At 44.1% G+C, this 18,514-nt stretch overlaps 1 protein-coding gene across 6 annotated transcripts in view; it reads right to left on the bottom strand.

Annotated features, from left to right (window-relative positions):
* The window catches only part of chd6 (chromodomain helicase DNA binding protein 6), a 112,334-nt gene that overhangs the window by 78,954 nt on the left and 14,866 nt on the right, over positions 1-18,514 (bottom strand). For all 6 annotated transcript variants that reach the window (XM_072381437.1, XM_072381438.1, XM_072381436.1 and 3 more), the window contains exon 2: positions 15,876-15,925. In XM_072381437.1, coding sequence (XP_072237538.1) covers positions 15,876-15,905 — 30 coding nt within the window. In that variant the 5' untranslated portion in view covers positions 15,906-15,925. The remainder of the gene's footprint in view (positions 1-15,875; positions 15,926-18,514) is intronic.

The following is an 18,514-nucleotide window of genomic DNA, read 5'->3' as shown; positions in this document are numbered from 1 at the left end:
TGACCATTTCTAACACCTTAAAGACCCAAAGCTGACCATTTCTAACACCTTAAAGACCCAAAGCTGACCATTTCTAACACCTTAAAGACCCAAAGCTGACCATTTCTAACACCTTGAGGACCCAAAGCTGACCATTTCTAACACCTTAAAGACCCAAAGCTGACCATTTCTAACACCTTAAAGACCCAAAGCTGACCATTTCTAACACCTTAAAGACCCAAAGCTGACCATTTCTAACACTGTGAGGACCCAAAGCTGACCATTTCTAACACCTTAAAGACCCAAAGCTGACCATTTCTAACACCTTAAAGACCCAAAGCTGACCATTTCTAACACTGTGAGGACCCAAAGCTGACCATTTCTAACACCTTGAGGACCCAAAGCTGACCATTTCTAACACCTTAAAGACCCAAAGCTGACCATTTCTAACACCTTAAAGACCCAAAGCTGACCATTTCTAACACCTTAAAGACCCAAAGCTGACCATTTCTAACACCTTAAAGACCCAAAGCTGACCATTTCTAACACTGTGAGGACCCAAAGCTGACCATTTCTAACACCTTAAAGACCCAAAGCTGACCATTTCTAACACCTTAAAGACCCAAAGCTGACCATTTCTAACACCTTGAGGACCCAAAGCTGACCATTTCTAACACCTTGAGGACCCAAAGCTGACCATTTCTAACACCTTGAGGACCCAAAGCTGACCATTTCTAACACCTTAAAGACCTAAAGCTGACCATACGTAGTTTGCTACCGATTTGTGCAACATGGCAGGATATTTATCAGATTTTGACAACGTGGACGACAACTTTGAGTACGATGGACGTCCTTACGGAGTAAATAAGCTGTGCTGCAGGGGGGCGTCGACAACGTAATCCCAGTAGACGAGTGTGTAGAAAGCCCTCTATAAGCCCCCCGATAGCCGCCAATAACAACAACACAGCAGCTATGAGCTAACAGAGCTATAGCACACGTTCATTCATTCATTCTTCTTAAAGTATTGGTGAAATAAAGACAGATAATGCCTTATTTAGAGGCTGCATCGTCTAAGAAAAACCTATAATGTGGTGCATGAAGGTACCTTTACTGTTGGGATCTGAACAAATACCTCCCATCTACTTTTTGACAAATTGATCCCTGGTCAATGTTCATGGTAGTCGAAAATTCAATGAATAATTATGTTTATCGTCAAACTTATACCAACTGATTAAGAAATCTGCCATCAGAGCATTTCTATTGGAGAAATGTTCCCTGAAAAAGGCCCAAGCTGCTCGGATGATAACGGTAATGAACACAATGAAGGTCAGGTGCTTCTCAGGCCGAAGTCAGTGTTAAAACATCATCGTTTACTCACAATCCCACCAGCCAATGTCCGGCCACCTTACAGCTGAACACAGCTCGACACGCATGGAAATATTACAAATGACCGGATCAGTAATTACAGGAAGTGTGCGTTGGTGTTCACACACAGAAATCCTGCCATAGCTGTAATTGTAAGGAGGATCCAACTCTATTTAAGCACCACAGAGACACCCCGGCAGGCTCTTAGCAGTCTGTGTCACCACTGCCTGCAGCATCCTCATGCTGAATCTCTACCTTCAACTCCCAGTCTCCAAAACATGTGTCGGGTTTCTCAGCCATAGAACATAACTCCATGAGAGTCATTTGGACCCTAAAACACATGCTCTGCTGCTGCAGAAGTCAGAGGAAACTGCAGACTGGCCAAACTTCAGCCTCCATCCATCTATTTCAGATTTTTACGCTGCATTGTCTCTGCCATCTGCATAAATGCTTGCAGTTATCAATATTCATGACTAGTGGGTGGACCTGAAGGTCAGTACAGCAAGCGGGTAAAAGACATCAAATCCATTTTGATCAGGAATGCAGAGATGCTTCAATAGCCTTTTCCTTCTTCATATCAAACACAACATTACAGAAATCCGAGCGAGGTTAACTACAGCGTGTTGTGGAGTCTGCATCCACTGAAGAACCTCGGGTTCTGTGAGAAAACATCAATAAAATCCAGCATGAAGGCAGTTTTCATTGTTCCGTCTTATCATTACAGCCTGTCACTGTAGCACCCTTCAGATGTGGAAGAAGCAACGCTGCAGTAAGATCCAGACCCCCCCCCTGCAGAGTCCCAACTGGCTCCCATCATGACCGCAGTACAAAAGGTGGCAACATGTATAAGAAGCAAGTCAGGAAGTCTGAAATGTATTTTTTTTTATATTTATGATCTATAACATGGGAAAGTCTCTGCTGACAAAGCATTAATCAAAATAAATCAAGTGTCATCAATCAAAGATGGTTTTATTTGAAGAATAGATTGCATGTAGCCAGAAAAATCCCCGCTGCTCACTACATGCATGAGTATCCTGATCCAGAAATGCATCTATCTTAGAAACGCTGGAGGTTCATCCGTGTTTCTACGGATATTCTCATCAAAAAGTCCCAGCTCACTCCATCCTGGAACAGCCCACCAGTGATCCATAACATTAAAACCACTGCTCATCTCGGTGCAATACAGTGTTCTGCCATGACAACAGCAGCCTCCCCCAGCAGGACAACCGTGGCCATGACAACAGGGCTTAAAGCAGAGGTTCCCAAACCGTCCAGCTGATGCCTCATAAAGTAACAGTGGCAGACACAAGCTCATATAAACACTTCATGAATAAATCCCTTCAAAGCCAATTAAACACTATTTGTATCCATTTATGGCAACTATTCTCATCTGTTGTAAAGTCAGTGTTAAGAAACAACAAAAACCCTTGAAACAGATATTCCGGGTCATCCTCAGGTGTTCTTTGTCCACGCTCTGACTGGTCAGAGCAGCCTCAGTGGCGTAAGGACCTACTCCTTATTACACAGGTGGTTATAATGTGATGCCTGTTTGGGATCTATACTGCAAGGCAGGTGCAGACTGTCCCCTTAAAGTGGATCTATCCATGACACACAGCTTCCAAGTCCTTTAATTTCTCCTGGGTGTTCGGGATGAGTCGGACCCAAAACCAGAGCATCATAACTGAACAGGAAGTGGTTTATTAATATGTCCTCATGTGGAGACAGAGGGTTTATTCTGTGAGATCATGTGACGTCAAGAGGAAGTGAGTAACATCAAGTGATTCAGAGTTGCAGAGACACCGTGGTTCTGTCCAACATATCGGCCTGAACACTGCTTTGTACTCATCACAGTGAGGTTCTGTTTGGACTCCACAGAGAGACACAGTATGGAGATAAAGTCTTCCTTCATAATGAATAATAATGATTATAACGAGGAAAAGCTGAGCTATCAAACATTAGGCTTTACAGCATGTCAGCCGGGCAGATGTTCTGCACACAAAAGGCTCGAATCGTAACGTCTAAATAAGGCTCCGAAGACAAATCTGCTGTTCTGGTCGTATGTTCAACTCCACATGACGTGGATTACATGGGACTGAACTGCAACCAGGTTGCTTTAAAGTATGCAAAACGTCCGAAAAGGTCCAGCTGAGAACATGTTCGATGTTAGAAAAGGCCTCAAACTAAACTTAAAGCAGCAAATGTTGCATCTAAGGTTTACTGAGTCAAGTTGGAGAGTTATCTATAACTGAAGATGACAATTACATAAATCAAAAGCAGCAAAAAAATCATTTCCTATTCGATTCCGATCAAAACAAGCTATAAAACACAGACATTATTACTGCAGCGTTGCCCCTAAGAGCACGACATAAAATCCAGACAAATATGCTCAGATAACTGGGATTAATGTTATCTAACAGATGGCAAAACAGAGGCTCACAAAGTCCTCAAAACAGCAGTGAAACTGACTTTTTGCTTCAGATGACGAGTTGCAGCTTGAATAATCATTTAACACGGGGCTAAATTCAATAATGGACAATAGTTTGGCTGCATCCGGGATATAAACTGCAGGCATAAAAACAAGAACCAATCGGTGACTCCGTTTGCAGGTATCAGCTACCAGCTGTCTGAGTGCTGAACACACACACTGTCCCGTGCACTCTTTGGGCCGCCGTCTGTTACGCTGCTGTTTGTGGGCTCTGTCCATCTGCACATGACGTGATAAGCTGCTCATCATCCGTATGTTTTCCGTCCCAATGTCACCACCACAAGCTGGAGCATATTTTTACGCTTGGCACAGGCTCTGAAACGAGCCGGCGAGGTTTATCACTATCATGAGGTTGGGCTCTGAGCACAGCTGATGAAAACGAAGATTCACACGCTTCAGAGGGACAGGACTTTTAAAACCCATTGATTTCCCCCCCCCAAAACATGGCTGCTGCTGCTCAGGTGGAGAAGCGAACATCCACAGATCCAAACTGAGCTCGTACACATGCAGAAGTGTCCGATTTTATAATAATAACAGAACAAACTCTGTTTATACAGCACCTTTCAAAAGAGCAGAAAAAACAGGGAATAAAAGTTTAAAAGACTAAAAACAACCTAAATAAACTATTCCATTTATAAAAGACAAGGTCACATGAATGCCAGTCTATAGAAATGGGTTTTAAGAAGCGATTTAAAAGGAGTCCTGCAAAGTCGAGGGGCCTCGACAGCAAAGGTCCGGTCACCTTTAGCCCTGAGCCTGGACTCTGGAACCAGGAAGGCCCCCATCCGGGGTCCTGAGGCTGCCAGGTGGCTCATATGGGGCCAACGTCTCTGACATCCAGCCAGAGACCCGTGCAGCTTCTTCAAATCAAGTCCAAAACACACAGAGAGCCGGTGCTTAGCAGCCGGGATCCAGCCTCATTAGTCTGTTGTGTCCGCTGTGAACAAAGCGGCATCACCTGCTCAGGCTGATGTGGAGTGGCTAAGTGACACCTTTGCAGTTTTGCATTGACGTGCACGTGGCGTGCACGTGGCGTGCGCATTTCTGTCACGTTGATGTGTGGTTAAAGGAAGCAGCTGAAGTGCTGCAGAACGACTGCCCTGTGGCGTGAGACCACTGCAGATGCTCCGCTTCTCACAGGTATGAGGAATCATCTCAATGAATCTCTCTCACGCACACGGGCACGTGCACGCGCACATGCACACACCCACACAAGCGCTCAAGCAGCGAGCTCAGAGAGCTCAGCGGCCTCGTCGCCAGTTGGCTTGAGGAGTGGGTATCAGGGCCGTTGCCATGGAAACTGGCTCTCTGTGCCGATGCTGCTGGGAGGCAGACGTAAACACGTGGTCGCCATGGTAACCCTTTCGCTGCCGCCCGCTCTGCCTCTGACTGCACGTCAGAGAATCCGAGAGTCAAAAACCGACGGGAAGAAAGACTTTTTAGGCTTCATGACGAGCCTCAGACCGTCTCTACTTCAGCTTCGCTGTTCAGATTCGGCAAAAAGCAGCAAAGTACCAACGATTATGTTCACAACCGATGGATCTGCTCGATGATTTGATATCCAACTCGATGGGTAAGATCAGTTTCAGGAACCATACATTTTTTGACAAATCCACATACAGATTATTCATTATTTTTCATTCTAAACTGAACAAAGATGTTTCCATAAATGTGGCAGGAATTGCTCTGATTACCTTTGAAAGCAGTTGTTTTATTTGTGGTTGGAAAATGGCATCAAAGTGTGCGTCTGTATCATGCGTGAGCTTTATTAGCACCAAAAGATAGGTCATTTTATCTCATGACCCACATGCAGACCTTTGTCCATCGTTTCTTCCTTTTCATGAACTCAAATCATCTCCAGACGTCAGATTTCTGGTAAATTTTGGTCATCAAAATGTTTCACTTGCATTACTTTCACCGGTAAATCCAAACAGGGACCCAGCAGGTGAGACGTCACTATCAGTTAGTCCCTGTGGGATATGAAACTTTTCTCAGTGCAACAGGGAACCTCTTTAGATCTATTTTTATCTGACAAGCAACCTGAATGTTGAAGCTCCACAAAGGAAATGCAGCTCAACTTTTCCACTGGCTAAGAGAGAAAAACTAAGTGTGAAACAAAGGGTCAGGCGCCAGAGGGAGAAGACCAGGTTTCTGCATGGCAGAAGCAGCAAAGCGATGACTCTGAACCCCACCAGAGACCAAAAATTCAGAGCCCTGAGAGCACCGAGGTCCACTCGGCCGACACCTGATGTTAGAAACCTTCAAGGACTTCTTTTCACCCGGTTTTTACTGAACAAACTCCCTCAGAATACAACAGATCCTCAGTGTTAAACAGTTCAAATGACTTCATGATCGTTCTGGACACAGTGAAACGGTCACATCTGTGGTGGCATCTTAGGTTGGTGCACACTGACGTCAGGTCCCAGCAACACAAAGATTCTGATGAGACTACAGGATTCAACTCGAGTTACTTGGTTTCTAACCTTTAAATATATGCAAAGAGATCTCTTCTGCATCTATATATGTGATATTTATCCAGCTGAGCATGTGTCAACCAAAAGGTGACCCGTGTTTGGACTACATTTCCCTCCTTCGGTCCTGTTCACACAAACACCAAATGACCTCTTCTTCCTGCTTCTGCAGAGATTCATTCACACATATCACAGATATGCACAACTTCCTGTTCTGCATTTCACCAACCGGCCTCAGACTCATCGGACAGCTCTGTTTTGGCCTCTCTATTAGGGGCAAAAATATCATATCACGATTTTTTTTAAAATAAAATCACGATTTAGATTTTATCACAATCTTAAATTGAAAAGTGAAAAACAGACTGTGTGGCAGAAGTATTTTCAGCTGGGCAGCGAACCCGTCCTTTTCTACAGTCTTGAACGGTACCAATACTTTGCAAGATAAAAGGTAACTGCTTCTGTTACCTCTTTCTATCACTTGCTTGACTTGACATAGGAGTGACTTTCTCAAATGCCTGTGTTAATGTGTCTGTTTTGGTCTTAGCTAGCTGCTGCTTACGCTAGCTGCCGCTTACGCTAGCTGCTGCTTACGCTTCTGTGCAAACTTTGCAAATTACATTTGTTTGCGTTTGATCAGTTGCGTAAAAATCCAAACCAATTCCATATAATGGAGGTGGATTTTTTTTAGCGACCAACTCCTCCGTTTGGCTTTCAGCCACAGCTCTCCATGCGGCTACACACACAAACAAGGAGGCGGATAAGAAAGCGCGTCACTGCCCGTAATTCGCTGTGATTGGTCGGTCAGGTTGATGACGTAACACGTCTGGTGCGTCGTTGCGTCAGCAAAGAACTGCAATTTATAGAATGTACCGGAGACGATCCCACGATCTCTGCAGTTTGACAGATCGTTACGGATCGTCTTCACGTTGCAATCCTTCACGGTTTAATATCGTCATATCGCCCATCCCTACTCTCTCTTGTTTGTACTGTAACTGTAATGATGAATAAAACATGTATACACTTCCTTCTTCTCTTGTTCTGACCTCACCACCTTCACCTTCTCCAATACACATTCAAATGAGCTCAAAACTCAGGTCTGGTTTTCCAGGAAAGCTGGTCTGAAGCGGTCGCCTCCAACTCAAAACCTCAGAGAAGAAGGAGCCCTGGCAACTGCAGATTAATAAGAGGCAGAAGCTGAGGCAGAGAAGGACGGCGTGGAGCTCCACGACCGGCTTGAAAACGAATGGCAGAAGAAGCAGCTGCTGTACGGTTTCTCTGTGTTAATTTGACCAAAGCATGTCAGAGATTTCATTAAGACTTCAGGAAATCAGATATATAAACAAGTTATGTGAAGACGCTGGCCAGCGCAGGAGTTGTTTTTAGACTTTAGACTGGCATCTGTGTCGGGACGAGAGCTTCTCCCCTGAAAAGGCTTCCCTCAGATGTCTGCTTTAAATAGGCCTTAATGAGGCGCTGCACATCAGAAGGTTTTACATCCCTCTAAATAAGCCTTAAAAGTCTGAACAGCACCAGTGAATTTGTTCAGCTTAGATTTAGATTTTTATCACGACCTCGCAGATCTTTTCAATGTTCCAGGACGCAAACTGTAAAAGGTGCAGCCCGTAGAAAAATAAGCAGCTTGGTTGGGTTTGAAAACTAACATTTTCACAGAGCTTTAGATGAAATATGCTTAAACTGGAATCATTTTGGCCCAAAAGTCACTAGAAGTCCCCAAAAAGTCCAGCTTAAGTTGATCTGACCTGGTTTTATTTGGGGCTAATCATTAAGAAACAGGAGTTAATAACTCTCTAAAGATACAGTGGAACATAATTTGGTCCACCTTATTTTTATTTCTATCTTTTTGGCCTGAAATATGAAATAAACAGTAGGAATAACTGGGCAAAATGAATAAGAGCCAACTTTACCGGAAGCAAAAAGCACTGCAACAACCTGCCTGGATCGACTCGATAAAACAACTCCAGCTGCACATCAGGCGACTCCGGCGCCACATCTGGCTCACGGGTTTAATTTCTCCAGGAAACTTCTTTTAAAACTTAAATGTGACATTTTAAGTGCATCAGAAATCTTTCTCTGGACTTTTACTTCCGTCAGTCCAACTCAGAATTGGTTTCCCTACAGAAAACATTTTAAAATCATTGAAAAAAGCATTTTTTTCCCTAATTTTCCACTTGTCAGTGAAGTTTTTATCATTTAAAGTCAAAGGGCAGATCGGCGGTTCTTTAAATTCTCAGTTTATTGCCAAAAATTCTTCAGAAATGTGGAAAAATAGGAGAAATTAACTGGTTCATCTTTAAACTATTAATTAGGAAACAAATGTAAAGCTTTTATATAGATGACCAGATATTCATTTACATAAAAAAAACCTGCAACTGGGTGTATTAAAACATGTAACATCTGTTTTTTATATAATAGAGAGATCTTTTCTTCTCTGCCTCTCGCCCAATTACAGCTGGGATAAGCTCCAGACCCCACCCCAAAGAAAATGGATGGATGGAGATCTTTTCTTTACAAAAACCGACTTCAAGTGGAGCAAAACAGGCAGAAATCAATAAAAAATGTCCTTTGAAATCACTTAATTCAGCTCCTTCTATCATCTGTGTGTGTCTCACCATCTTCATCGTTTCATTACCTAAAACATTAAAAACACCGAGCAACACGAGAGGCCAAACCATCCTCCACACTCAGTTTAAATGATTTATTCCACGGTGTTTGGGGGTTTTAAATCGGCGCCCTGAGCCTCCACATCCAGCTTCGTGTCGGCCGCTCACACAGACACAGTTACAGGTAACCTAAAAGCTAAAATTAGCTCCTCGGCCAACTCGGGATCAGTAATGACCTGAGCTGCTGCCATCCATCTCCACAGATACACACACATGAACACAACGTGGCGTCACGTCATGGCTGAATGTGCTTCATGACCTCAAACCCACACCAAGAGTTTCTCCCACCCTCACGGCTCAGTGTGCACGTAAAGAATAAAAAGAATGATCACATTTACAGGATCCGTCTGTTCTTCATGCAAAAACACGCAGCGTTTCTCTTCTCACGCACGCACAGAAGCGTGCGCAGCCTCCGGTGACGTACTGCAGCGCAGCAGCAGGCCCTGCTGGTCCAGTAAAGTCGAACAAACACAGCTGAGCGAGGCCGCCTGCAATCATGCTGCCTATGAATCAATAACCCTCTCTCTCACACACACACACCACGGATTTAGGCCGGCAGCACTGCAGTCTCATCAATGCTGCCACTTCCTTTCAGAGCGGCCACGCTGAGCAGACTGTGGCTAACTTCGTGTGACAGATTCAGAACGTCTGAAGACACGAAGCTGAATCTTTTAATGACGAAAGCAAACGCGCTTCGGGGAAATATGGCCAGCTGCTGAATGCCTGCTCTCCCGTCTCACTGCTGACGTCATGGCTCCACGTTTGGACCCATCAGATGCCGGCCTCGTGGATGACTTATCTGCCACAGCGCTCTCCAGCTCTGGTAATAACTATGACTGATCCTCTGTGATGTCAAACTGACGCCGACTTTCCTCCAGCCCCAAAACTGGTTCTGATAACTAAGCCCAAACCTTTGTCCGATAAAAGGCTAAACTGCACAGTAACTAATGCAGCAAAATACAACCCAATTATAAATAAATGTATAAAGGCTGCAAACTTTAAGCAGCTCCAAAGATCACAGACGGAAGTACGGTGGCTGCCACAGGGACATAAGACTGTGTCTCAGTGGGAGAACGGGTCTGCTTCCCCCCCAGACGGTTTATGGTTCAGTCTCCACATGAACGCAGTGATTAAGAAGTTATTTAACCGGAAATGTTAGCCTGTTTCGAAAGGGGTCAAATTATTGATCTGCATCAAACAAACCAAATAATTAAAAGAGATTGCTGAAAAGACTTACCGCTTACCCTGCTGTATCCCACAGAAAAGTGAGAAATCAGACATTTTTCTGCTTATAATTTACAGTTAAAAGGTTACAGGTTACTGTTTACTCCTGTAGAGTCCGAGCTTTGTGTGTTCAGGCCTATAAACTGAGTTTTTTTAATATTTCAGCCCCTGTAAGTTCCTCCAAATGAGTATTGTTCTGTACCACCTGGTTGCTTGTGAATGAATCATTAAGCTAATTAAACTCTGGAAAAGAAGAGGACACTCTGACAGAGCCCACTTCTGCAGGCCGGGCTGATATTTTTACACAAACATCATTCATATTTTCATCTTTCCTGCTCAAAGGTGCAAATGTGATGAAAAAATGCAGCTGGTTGGCTAATGTACATGAGAAACAAAGTCTCCTCTTCGATGCTTAAAAGCATATATGTTGGTCTCTGAAGCAAACTCAAAAAAATCCAACTTTATCTTCAAATCATCAGCAGTGAGACAGTTAACTTATTCCGTTATTTTTAAACCCAGACCTTATTTCTGGCATGACTTTAAGCCAAATGAATGAATGAATGAACGTGTGCTATAGCTCTGTTAGCTCATAGCTGCTGTTATGTGGCTACTTGCAGCTATAGGAGAGCTAACAGAGGGATTTCTACACAGGCACTCTACTGGGACCACTTCATCCACACGCCCCCCTGCAGCACAGTTTATTCACTCCGTGCTCTGTGACAGTCGGCTAACTTCACACAGAGTTTGCTGCTGATAGTTTTGTGCAACATGGCAGGATATTTATCAGATTTTGACAACGTGAACGACGACTTTGACTAAGATGGACGTTCTTACCGGAGTGAATAAACTGTGCTGCAGGGGGGCGTGTGGATGAAGTGGTCCCAGTAGAGTGCCTGTGTAGAAATCCCTCCGTTAGCTCTCCTATAGCTGCAAGTAGCCACATAACAGCAGCTATGAGCTAACAGAGCTATAGCACACGTTCATTCATTCATTCTTCTTAAAGTATTGGTGAAATAAAGACAGATAATGCCTTATTTAGAGGCTGCATCGTCTAAGCCCCGTTCACTCCGTTATATGGATCTCCAGTTATCTAAATATCTTCTGAAGGACGCCGACTTTCCCCAAACTGTTCTCGGTGAGTAGATGAACGTATTTCATGCCAGAAATAAGGTCCAGGTTTAAAAATACCGGAGTTCCCCTTTAAAATCCCCAGAGATGGAAGTTGGTTCTATATGAAAACAAACTGAACCGAACCACACTCACAATGACAATGATTAATCTCATCTGGATGAGATAGTTTTAATGCTATCCTTATATAACATTATATATATTTAACAGAAGTGGGCCCACGCATGTCAGGTTCCAGAGAAGCTACAGAAATATGGAATAAGAGAGAAAACTAAACGTGTGCAGAGCAAAAGGAAGTCCAGCTCCACTCCTGAAAATACATAAATAAAAACAGATGGACGGAGAAGGAGCAGAGCGCCGAACGTGGACGTTTCCGTCGTCTGGGTGAGTAAAGAAGGACGATCAAAGTGAGAGAATCTGGGCCTCAGGCAGGAAAGAATTCCATCTTTAAGTCTCTGCATTTCCTCTCAATGCACACGTTCACTTCAGTTTCACACAGAACTCGCTGCCTTAAGGGTTGTGGAGGCAAAAGAATGCAAAAAATGAGATGTGTACATTAAATTAATGAAATCAAGGGCTCCGCATTCACGGCTATGAGCTTTGAAGTGAAGCATTGGTCATAAAATACATCTGAAGAAGTGTTTCCAGCAGAATCGGATGATCCATGGAGGGGGGGGGGGGGGGGGGGGGGGGGGGGCGTACCCCACAAAGCAGCCTGATTTGTTCAAAAATGTTTTCTCGGAGCTTTTTGAAAAAGAAAACTTGCTTAAGAGGTTTGAAAAGTCACTCAGCTGCGGTGGTTCCGGCATCTCGTTAGGATGCCTCTTGTTCAGCATCCTTTGGAGGATTTTTGGGCACGTCCAACCGGGAGGAGACCCCATATATCCCATCTGGCCTGGGAAGACCTCGGGATCCCCCAGGAGGAGCTGGAAGGTGACACAAGGGAAAGGGATGCCCGCGTTTTCCTCCAGGACCTTTTTTGCTTTGCATTTTTCTTCTTTTAAGCTGGTTGACTCCTGACAAATAAGTCAAATTATAATTGACGTGCAAAGAGGCCATGAAAAGAGCCAATAGTGGTGGTTCAAGTGAGAGCTATGAAGGACTTTTACGCCTCCTCACTAACACAATCTGTGTCCTGTGAGTCTACAAAACTGTGTAGGAAATATTACTGAAACATTTTTGTAGATTTCAGGGTGAAAACTGTGCTGTTTTAGGGCCACCTATCACATGTACTTGTACCTCATAGAGACTAGTTTCCTTAACTTGTGAAAGAAATAGGCGAAGAATGCTCTATTGGGTCTTTATCTAATTTTATGCAGCTTGACTTTTTATTCTTTCCAGAGTCAGACGTTGGACGTTCTGATTTCCCATTTGTCATGAACGCACCCATTACTAAAATAAGCTTAAATCTGGTGGAAGTTGCCAACATAAGCAGCGGTTCTTAGCCTCTAAAAACGTAAATAAAACAGTGAAAGTCGGGTTTATGGAGCCGATGTGTGACGAAGGAATTCTGACGTCTGACCGGAGTTTGAACCGGAACCGACGGCCATTTTTTCAACCTGTTCAAAGAACCGGTTCCCACAATGAGACTGAACTCATCTGTCAGTTTGGAGAGTGGCAGTCTGAGCTGGGTTTGCTCTGTGAGCTGGCGTTAGCCCTCTGGCTTTTCACCGAATGTTCCGTCATCAGTGAGCTTATTGAGTACTACTGATCCAAAAAGAGGCAGACGCTGCAGAAGACTGGCCTAAGTGGGTCAACGCACTCCCTGAAACGGGTCAGTTGTACATGGAGATGTGAAGCGATGGAGGGAAAATGAACCGCCGTGCTGCGCCTGTGATATTTTGACCAAAGCATTTAACAGACGTTTTATTAAGACTTCTATTCTGTTATTTTACAACAGAATTAACTGTTAACAGGTCGATTCATGATTAGAGAAACTGCTGCAGTACGACCAGTATCTGAACAACTGTCAGCTACAGATATCATCTGATGGTTTTACTCAGAAATCTTTCATTATTCTTACCCGGGAACGAGGAGCAGACATCCTCCACCCGCTTACACGAGTCCTCTCTGAAGCATTTGAAGCTGACGGTAGTTAGAAAACGCTGCATTCAGGCCATGCACAGACATTGTAATGTACAGCGTTTATCCCACAACTGTTTCTCAGAAGTCAGCACATTGGTGTCAGCCGTGTTAAGCCAAGCCAGAAGTGTCAAAAACGCAGAGAGAAGCAAAAATTAAGCAAAAGAAAAAGCACCGAAGGAACTGCGAATCCAACTTTTCAGAAAAACAGAAGCCCTTTTATCTCAGTCTCCAGCATTCAGCCCAAAAATGCTGTTTTTCATGCAGAACAATGTGAGAACAACACCTCTGTCTTCGCTTTGTTACCATTCAGCAGCCCTCTGCAAACACACACTTCAGCTTCCTCCACATCACTGAGGTGCGATGACATTATCACTAATGTGGCGGACAGATAAACGGATTCCTGCGACTCCCCGAACGAGCAGAACAAATGCAAACCTTAAACCCCACTGACCCTCATCTAACTTCAAATAAAAAGAATAAAACAGTAAAACGTCTGACTGGAGCTGCTCAAAGCGCCGTTACTGAGCTACTGAGCTCGTCTGATTCGTCAATAAAAAGTTCTGTTAGGGTACAAGAAACTAGCGTTACCAGCCGACCCCAAATGGAGTTAATATGGGGTCACCCGCCTGGAAGAAACCAAATCTCTGGCGGCTAATTCTCCTCTTCTCCCCCCCCCCACTGTCATCACCCAGTTATCTTTATTCAACAAACAGGAGAATGAATTTCCAACAAAGATCACAAGCTGTTCGGGAGACGTACGAAGGCCTTAGGAACCTGGAAGATATCCGGTGTGTAATTAAAAATAGATGCTCTGCCAACCTGACAAATTACCGAAGAAAACACCAAAGCACTGGATGAAATTCTTTGAAAAGTCACTGAAGCTTTGTAGCAGTGGAAGTATCCGCTGAATGAGCCGTTAGCTTCTACTTCCTTATCATTTCTGTCTAAAGTCAGTAGCTATAGATGGTTCACCGTCTGGAGGACAGGATTAAAGCTCCTTTTATTTCATTTTCCACACAAAGGTTTTAATTTTCATCGTCTGTAGACAGTCGATCAGCCTGGTCACTGATGATTGATCCGTAATGATTCTGTACTGCAGCGAAGAGCTGATTTTTACACCAAAACAGAGTATTTTTGTGTGTTTTCACATCATGAGGAGCTATTTACTGAATGCAGACGCATGTAAAGTCCTCTTTAACTCTGACCTTCACTATAAAGCATTTAATGTCGAATTAGATAGATAGATAGATAGATAGATAGATAGATAGATAGATAGATAGATAGATAGATAGATAGATAGATAGATAGATAGATAGATAGATAGATAGATAGATAGATAGATAGATAGATAGATAGATAGATAGATAGATAGATAGATAGATAGATAGATAGATAGATAGATAGATAGATAGATAGATAGATAGATAGATAGATAGATAGATAGATAGATAGATAGATAGATAGATAGATAGATTCACACGTTTGCCTTTAAGCTTTTAAACTAGTAAAGTAAATAAGTAAATTACCCAGAATGCATCATACATTGTTAATACTGAGGCACCAGGCCGTAGTTAGCATCCATGCTACAGACTTAGTGGAAGCTAATTTGACCAACCAATCAGGTCAGTTGTTTTCCAGCTAAAAAGGCTTTACATTGTGATAAGAATGCAGCCACCTGTGGTCACATCGCCCAGGAAACTCCAAGAAGGGTCGCACTGGGTTTTGAGATTTACCGAGTTTAGTATCGGGCCACAAAGGCAGCATGCACCGCTCACTGGTTTCCGCTTTTAATGCGATAACCCAGATTATTCTGCACATTTTGATGATGTATCGGGTTGTATGAAGAGCCTGAATGCTGATTATAAGCAGATAGAGCAATAAGGGACATTTATATTACAGATTCCTAAGGGTTAAAGTCCCATTCTGGAAGTTTTAAAAGCATATGAGTCCACCTCTTCTTTCTCTTTCAGAGGCTCTATGAACAGCTAATCTGGCCCCATCCACATCTCCATGGCAGCAGCGGACGGCAGTCTTTCCCGTCTCTTCCAAGCAATGATCAATTCTATCATTTGTGTAATTCAGTCATGCATTCATACATCTAATGTGTTAGGATTTTATGTTCCAATAAAAGGAAATTCAGCAAAACATCTATGAACCAGAGCTTCCACGGTTAGCCTCCTCTTTCACACGCTACATCTGCTAAAGCATAAAAAGCATCTTCTGAACATGTTGACACGGCTGATAAAGAAAGGTTTTAATGGAGGGGAATTTGGCCCCGTCAGGATCAGGAAATAAAACCACACAAACACGTCCAAATATGGGCTTTTCTTTCTGTTCTTTAACATCGTTGTCACCGTTTTAACCTCAAATTCAACCGACTGAAGGTTAAAATACTGCCTTTCGTATGGAAGCAGCTGTGTTTGAATGATTTTCTGTGTGTGAGGTGTGAATACAAACCTGCTGCTTGTCCTTCTTGAGTATTTTCATCTTCTATCCCTTCACTGCATCTGTTAACAAAAAGGAACACGGTTCACTTACTTGAGACATGAAACAAGGTTAAACAAAGATGGATGCACTGGTCACGCTTCACGTGGGACAAAAGCCACATCAAACTATGTGGAATAACAATCAAGATCCAGGCAGGAAGCACTGAAATCATCAAAGGGATGCTCATAGATTTTTCTCAGAGCCACATGCTGTATTTGACTCTTTGTTCAAAACAGCTAACGTCTTTCAGCCATATTAGGAGAAACTCTGGGCCAAAGGTGGGCATCGAGAGCCCTCTAACAGAGGCTGATCCAACAGGTTATGAGCAGTTATTGCAGCAGCCCTGCGAGCGCTCCTCACCTCTCAGGAAGGCTCAGAATCAGTCTGATAACCAGAGGAGAAGCCTTTCTGGGAGCATGTGTCCGTCCCAAACTGTGCTGGTGTGATGCGCCACTGCACGAGCTGCAGCTTTGGCACGTGGGGCACCTTTTTAACGAGGCGCTGACACGAAGCCCATCGCAGCTTCCTGCCAGGAAAACCAAAAAAAATCCAAGTGGACGGACGCTGTAATGAGGCGAGAATGTGCTTCGTGTTCGATTAGAGAGCGTCTGCAGAAACTGATGCAAAGATACTGAACGGGAAGGCAACACAGCATCTGTGTGGGCCAATTATCTCACCAACAGCCCCAAATGTGAAGCTTCTCCCTTCACCTGTAAGCCTGCATTTAAAAGATGTAACAGGAAGAGAAAGTAATCCATTTATCCGGTTTTATACCGGATTACAGCCAATTCAAAATCACCAATTAAGCACACGTGTGCGTCTGTGGGAGGGCAGCAGGGATGGAAAAATAACCAAACACACGCCTAAACCTGATGGAAACAACAAAATTCACCTTTGGCATGTCCATACGTACATTTATCAGCGACTGCAGACTTCAGCAGCCTGGAAATTAATCCAAGCAACTCGCAGCGGCGCTCGAGCTCAGTTAGAGATTAAAAACGGAGAATTAGAGCAACATTTTACTTATTAATATTGACTGCACTCTGATGATTTATCACTGCACAGCCGTGACACCGCAGGCGTCAGCCCAGAAACACTCCAGTGTTATTTCTGAGCGCTATTTACTTAAGGAAAGTGGCGGTACAGGGAGAACCAAGGTAACCTCTGTTTGCCGTGGTGTTGGTACACAGAGCAGCGTGTCATCTGTGACTAATAATCAGCAGCCTGCGTCACTAAACATCTGGTTGGGAGTCACGTTTTAGAGCCGCTCCTGAAGCACTGAAGATGGAAACCTGCCTTCAGAATCAGGTTTGATTTCAGGAGGAAAGGAGCACCGATTTAGCCTCACTGGAAACAGGTTAAATTAACCCGAACGGGACATTTTCCGACCACCTTTTCAGAGTTCGTGGAACCCTGGGGTTGGTTTGATGCAGAGAGGTGGATGAGACCTTCTTTCTTCTGTAAAACATCCCTCAAAGGACAGTTTGACTCATTCTGTGTTTCGCTGTTGAAGGATTCAACCATTCTTAGCCTCTTTCCCAATAACAATAGTTTTGCTTTCTTTTTACTTCATGTAAATTTGTGTCTTCCCATCAGTTGCTTTGTCGGTTTCTTAAGCATCGAGCAGATCCTTCTGTCCATCCAATGACAGCTGGGACTCCTGCGACCCTGAGTTGGATGAAGCAGGTTTAGAAAATAGACGTATGGGTGACTGCAGCTGTGTTTCTGCAGATATAAGGCATACTTTCGAGGATTCTCCTCTGGTACCAGCAGCAGCTCACCAAATAAAACTAATCTAATCCCTGCAGTTGTCTCTTTAACATAAATGTGTATGTCATCTGTGTGGGGTGCTGCATGCTGCTGGAGATCCAGGCCAAAAAAGAGAGAAACAGTCTCTAGTCAACAATATCTAGTCGAAGAACATAGATATTGGGCCAGAGGGGAATATTAGCAACTCTCTTGTCAACGAAGTATCCATCCATCCATTATCTGCCACCTCTCCGGGGGTCGGGGGGGCAGCAGCTTGAGCAGAGAGGCCCAGGTGTCTCTGTCCCCGGCCACTTCCTCCAGCTCTTCCGGGGGACCCCGAGGCGTTCCCAGGCCAGCCGAGAGACACAGTCTCTCCAACGTGTCCTGGGTCTTCCCCGGGGTCTCCTCCCAGTGGGACGGGCCCTGAACGCCTCACCAGGGAGGCGTCCAGGAGGCATCCTAACCAGATGCCACCTCATCTGACTCCTCTCAATGTGGAGGAGCAGCGGTTCTACTCCGAGCCCCTCCCGGATGACTGAGCTTCTCACCCTATCTCTAAGGGAGGCCCAGACACCCTGTGGAGGAAACCCATTTCAGCCGCTTGTATTCCCAATCTCCTTCTTTTGGACTCTACCCACAGCTCGGGACCAAAGGTAAGGATGGGAACGTAGATTGATCAGTAAATCGAGAGCTTCCTGGTTGTAAATGAGAAAAGACTTTCTTAAATGTTTGGGCTTGTCAAGAACTGGTGGTGAGGTAGGACCCAGATGCAGTTCTTTCCAAAAATCAAAAGGGAGCACGAACAAAAGTGTGACAGGGCTTTGTCTTAATGCTGAAAAAGGCTTCATTCACAAAGTGAA

The sequence above is a fragment of the Leuresthes tenuis genome, unplaced genomic scaffold (genome assembly GCF_036924035.1).
Source record: "Leuresthes tenuis unplaced genomic scaffold, fLeuTen1.0.hap1 SCAF_3, whole genome shotgun sequence".
Taxonomy (NCBI): Eukaryota; Metazoa; Chordata; class Actinopteri; order Atheriniformes; family Atherinopsidae; genus Leuresthes; species Leuresthes tenuis.
This window is presented reverse-complemented; position numbering and strand designations above follow the sequence as displayed.